At 35.5% G+C, this 4,974-nt stretch overlaps 3 protein-coding genes across 4 annotated transcripts in view; all 3 read left to right on the forward strand.

The window, feature by feature from the left end:
* Nucleotides 1–428: 428 nt before the first annotated feature.
* LOC109585053 (uncharacterized) lies at nt 429–2,127 on the forward strand. Of its 2 annotated transcripts, XM_020000986.1 has the most exons (4): nt 429–793; nt 835–996; nt 1,051–1,869; nt 1,915–2,127. In XM_020000986.1, exons 1-4 carry the CDS (start codon nt 445–447, stop codon nt 1,983–1,985), a joined length of 1,401 nt encoding a protein of 466 aa, XP_019856545.1. In that variant the 5' UTR covers nt 429–444; the 3' UTR covers nt 1,986–2,127. The 2 variants fall into 2 exon arrangements, with proteins under 2 accessions (XP_019856545.1, XP_019856544.1); XM_020000985.1 differs by having other exon boundaries at nt 1,051–2,126.
* Nucleotides 2,128–2,326: 199 nt separating this feature from the next.
* On the forward strand, nt 2,327–3,343 carry LOC109585054 (uncharacterized). The gene is made up of 3 exons (XM_020000987.1): nt 2,327–2,817; nt 2,870–3,078; nt 3,135–3,343. Exons 1-3 carry the CDS (start codon nt 2,413–2,415, stop codon nt 3,214–3,216), a joined length of 696 nt encoding a protein of 231 aa, XP_019856546.1. The 5' UTR covers nt 2,327–2,412; the 3' UTR covers nt 3,217–3,343.
* Nucleotides 3,344–3,699: 356 nt separating this feature from the next.
* The window catches only part of LOC109585048 (uncharacterized), a 25,352-nt gene continuing 24,077 nt past the window's right edge, over nt 3,700–4,974 (forward strand). The window contains exons 1-5 of the mRNA XM_020000976.1: nt 3,700–4,236; nt 4,281–4,316; nt 4,365–4,436; nt 4,500–4,541; nt 4,592–4,972. Of these exons, the coding sequence (XP_019856535.1) occupies nt 3,717–4,236; nt 4,281–4,316; nt 4,365–4,436; nt 4,500–4,541; nt 4,592–4,972 (1,051 nt within the window). The 5' untranslated portion in view covers nt 3,700–3,716. The remainder of the gene's footprint in view (nt 4,237–4,280; nt 4,317–4,364; nt 4,437–4,499; nt 4,542–4,591; nt 4,973–4,974) is intronic.

Genomic DNA, 4,974 nt, shown 5'->3' on the forward strand with positions numbered 1-4,974 from the left:
GTAAACTACATGTACCCCTCAAGTGTATAATGTTCAGTGACAGATAGTTGACAGAGACTTCATTTTAATTAGAATAAATCATGTAAAACTTACTCCCAAACGTACATACAGACAGAAACTCTTATAAGTAAAGGGCTTAATTCGCCCAATGACTTAAATTACTTTTACTCTATTTGTATGATTGTTTTTATATGTTATGGTATAGATCTAGTTAAGTCAATGTAGAATATTCTGCTGACTTGGTATAGTTCATCTCACATGATATGGTAATTGCTAAAGGAATTTTGCTAGCTATGGCTCATATTAAGTGGGCTGGCTTTATACACTCAGCATAATTATTATAAATAATTTTGCTGCTTGAGCAAAAAAATAATTGCTGACCTCACAGGTCGCGAGCTAGTCAGGCAGGCCCCGCCTGACTAGTCGCGAGCTAAGTGGATCAACATGTCAACAACAACACAACAGGAGGAGAAAGATCTATTGCCATTAGAATATAGTACAATGAAAGAGAATTTGGCTGATCTTGTTGATTTAATAGCAGGAAATTCTCCGGTTATTTCACAAATAAATAATCACCTCTTTTCTACTGGTCTCATTCCTGAAGCAGTACATCATAGTGTTACTGTTGAAACTGCTGGACTCAGTCCTTATGATAGAGCTAATAAAATGTTCTCCTCAGTACTAGCAACACTTAAATGTCATTCTGATCCTAACAGTATGTTCTCTTCTCTCATTACTGCGCTAAAGAGAATAGAACTAAATGACATAGCATCCAAACTAATGGAAAATTTAAGTAAGATCATTCATTCGTGAATTTTTTTCAATCTATAATAGGAAAGAAAGGTGGTCATGTTGATCCTAATCTAGAGCAGCAAACATCAGTCAGTGAGGGACCACTTCAACCAGTGGATGTCACTGCACAATCCCCCAAGCCACAACAACCAACAATCACTGAATCGCAATCATCTACTCCTCCTACTGTCACGAATTATTCTCGTAAGCCTTTTCACTACCCTTAATTGTTCATGACTGATCAATTTTTTATTCTAGGAGTGGCCACTTGTACATGTATTTTGGTGTTAGTGCTAATCTTAACATTAGCTGGTGTTGGTGTTGGTATCAGCATAAGAATCTCATGTCATTCCTCTATTTCACTTAACCAGTCGATGGAGATTAGTGATAAACAGTCCAGTAGTGCACTCATTCCTGTACCTAATAATGTATCTTCAGTTTTACTAAAGTCACTTAATACTCAAGATCCTTTTGAAGTGACGGTTTTTATAGCATCATCTATTCCCCCAAATGGAACACAAAGACTTAATGAAACATATTCTCATGTCACTAGATGTACCCCATACAATGTTAATACTGGTGATAATCCAGTGTATCTCCTCTCTGGGTCTATCATGAACTATACCCTAACAGTGTCTGGTTTAAATGACTCCAAATGCATGGCACAATTAGTCGTGTATAACAAGAGTAGTGAATATCTTGCATGTAAGCACAACAGCTCAAATGTTGTAAAAGCATACTGCTTGTCCAATGACACTGTAAATCATGTATCAGTCATGATTAATAAGTCTGCTGAGTATTACGTTAGACTAATAACAGATGATCCTACCATTTCTGTTATCACAAACATTACCGTCTATCAGGTGCACTATAACACCTCCCACTTGATTACTGCTAATGATTGTGAACAAATATCTAATGATGATTCCTGTACAGTACATAATGACAATGTAAAACAGTGGAGCTGTAGTAATACTGAATGGTATGTGATATTGCAATCTTCTTCTAATGTGGAAGTGGAATATAACTACAAGACTCCATCACACGACTATTGTGCTTTGAGAAACTACCTCATTGGTACACTTGTACTTAGTATTGTGTTACCATTACTCATAACATCAGGTTATTGCCTTGGGACTCAGAGAGGGAAAATCATGACTAAGTGCAAAAAGAACAGAACTAGAGGAAATTGAAGTATTCAATAATACATTTTAGAAATTGACATACATCCGTGTACATGTATGTATGTTCGATGACATGTATGACAGCCATGACCAATTTTGATGTAATAATTATATCTTTTATTCATTATTTATTTATTGTTTTTAAATTAAACAGTAATACTATTTGTAAGTTATACTACTACATGAGTGCATGTTATTGGGGAACGTCAGCAAAAATTGTTTACCCTTTGCAATTGGCACAGTCATCATCATCAGCTTATATAGATTGCCAAATTTGACTTGTCAGTATACCTTGGCAAATAGTGACTTTATAGCTAAAGTTCATTATAAAAATATTGTGTCAAACTGCCTAGCTGCCTTTTATGGAATACTTTATGAATACAACACAAACACACTGTGCGAGCTACTGTAACATATAGAAGTGAGTTGAGTTTAAATGGAAGTGATCCAGATCAAGCCTAGAAATCCCTCCAACACAAGTACTGCTTGTGTCCTTGATGTGTTGGAGAGGCAGTTTGATATTGAGGTATCAAAAACAACTCAAGATGGAGACTGCTACATTGCTGAAGTGAAGGGGATTGGTAGCTTTGAGAAAATTCAAAAAGAATTGCTCAAAAAAAGCCTGCGACTACGAAAATGGGAATTCAAATTAGTTACATTTCATCATAAGTCTAAAAGTCATGAGGTCTTTTCTGCAAAAGGTCCTTTAACAGCAGATGAATGTGTAATAGTTAATATAACCTACTCTGATCCAGCTGCTTTCAAAGATGGCAAGTTACCTTCTGTGAGTGATTTAAAAGAAAAGTTTATGCAAGTGGCTGATCATACTGCCCCTAGTATGGTATGAATATAAATACAAATTATTATTATTAATGTACATTGTTTTGCTATAGTCTGGGTACAACTATGCTGTGACTATCAATAAAGTGGATTTGTGCTCCCTATATTGTTTTCAAACCACGCAACCATCACCTCAAAGTGATGGCTCATTATGGAAGCATCTCGTCAAAGTTGAAGTGGAATATCTTTCATCTTATTGTAATCTGGATGATAAAACTTTCTACTACGAGTTTCTAAGTGATATTGTCTCTGATCATTGCTGGTAAGTGAATTGTACCAAGCCTACTGTATTACTTAGTTCAAATTCCTTTGCTACAGGATATGCTGGAAATCTAATAAAGCCACAATTGATGGAATTATACTTGATTTAAATTTGAAAAAAGAAGAAAATAGTGCATAGCTAAATTCAAAGCTGACTGAGATATCAACTTGACTAGAGTATTATGAGGCTACTTTAAATGTTGTAATAGTATATAAACTTGAGTATAATTGTGTTCAAGTTATTTTAAACTTTTTTGAGCTCAAAATAAGACTGTATAAGTTAGCTGGGGAGAAAACTCAAAGACGTCCCCATATTTTCTTGGCCAGTCAATCTGTGGCTACTTGATCTTTATAGACAACCGCAGTTCCCCAGAATAGAAACCCTTAATTATATATCGCATGGAGAAGACATGATGCATTTTTATGACCAGCAGATTGACTGTACAGTACTGAGAAGTGAGAAGTAATGGTTTTAGAACCACCAGACCGAAAATTTACATAGACTAGTATAACAATTATGCTGCATCAGTACGTGGTTATAATGCAGAGCTAGGAATGTGACTTTGTGTTGCATGCATTTAGTCATAACTTCCGTGCACGTGATTATAATCATAAAGGTAGACTAAGTGACTCAGTACCATGGAAGGTTCTCCTAGGCATTCTCCTTCACCTGCTCCTACAACAGTTCCAAGTGATATCGAAGAAAAGCTAGGTGTTTTCAATTCACAAGTCCTTTTGATGATCCTTTTATATGTCAATGGAAAATCCCAAAGTGCTACACCGACAATAAGTCTGATTGGGCATTTGCTAAAACTGGAAAGAGACAGTGATAACTATTCAGGGATTATCAACTACACCTTTAGCCGACTGAAAGTTAATCCAGCTCACTCCTTCACTCCAGACTCTGCTACAGAATTACCTCAAGAACATGCTGACGGGATAAAGCTTAGACTGGCCCTTGTTGATTTCTTACTAAGTCTTGGTAATCTACAAAAAGCAAGTAGAGCTGTCAAGAAAATAGGAGGAAAAGGAATTTCCCTTGATGCAACTCCACTTGAGATCATTGATGGGGCTTGCCGGAGGATGCGGCCTTGGGAAATGGTGGGTGCTTTTAACAAAATGGCTGCTGAAGAATTCAGGCATACTAACAGATATGATGGTTAGTATTTTGATGATTGATTTGTAATTTTATTATATACACAGTAACTATTTTTTTGGAAAAAGATTTTGGCGGTTTCAGTAAGGAATAAATTATTATTATCATAAACTTTATTTAATTCAATATAGGCTCACTTTCAGAAAGAATGGGCCAATTCATGATGACCAAAGTATCTGAATCTGAAACATTAAGTATTAAAAGTAAGGTTTTGGTTACTGCTTATTTTAGTCACTGATATTATCATTAATATATAATTTTTGCAGTCAAACAAAAAATGGTTCTACTTTGTCAAAATAATAAAAGAGGTATAAAATGATTGAGTATAAACATGTACAATAATTGATATTTGTTTTAGGAGCAGCCTTCTGTATTTTGGTACCAATAGCTTTACTAATCTTGTTATTAGTTGGTGTTGGTATCAGCATGTGGCTCTCATACCATCCATCTAATTCAACTGATCAGTCGATGGAGATTGGTGATATACAGTCCAGTAGTGCTCTTATTCCTGTACCTAATAATGTATCTTCAGTTTCATTGAATATTCCTTCTGGAATTACGTTGTTCATGGCCTCATCTATTCCACCAACTGGAATACAAATTCTTCAATCGAGAATCCCTCAAAGTTATGGACATTGTACTCCGTACAATGTTAATACTGGTGATAATCCAGTGTATCTCCTCTCTGGGTCTATCATGAACTATACCCTAACAGTGTCTGATTTAGATCATTCTCAATGC

Source organism: Amphimedon queenslandica, unplaced genomic scaffold (assembly GCF_000090795.2).
Source record: "Amphimedon queenslandica unplaced genomic scaffold, v1.1 AMPQUscaffold_13126, whole genome shotgun sequence".
Taxonomy (NCBI): Eukaryota; Metazoa; Porifera; class Demospongiae; order Haplosclerida; family Niphatidae; genus Amphimedon; species Amphimedon queenslandica.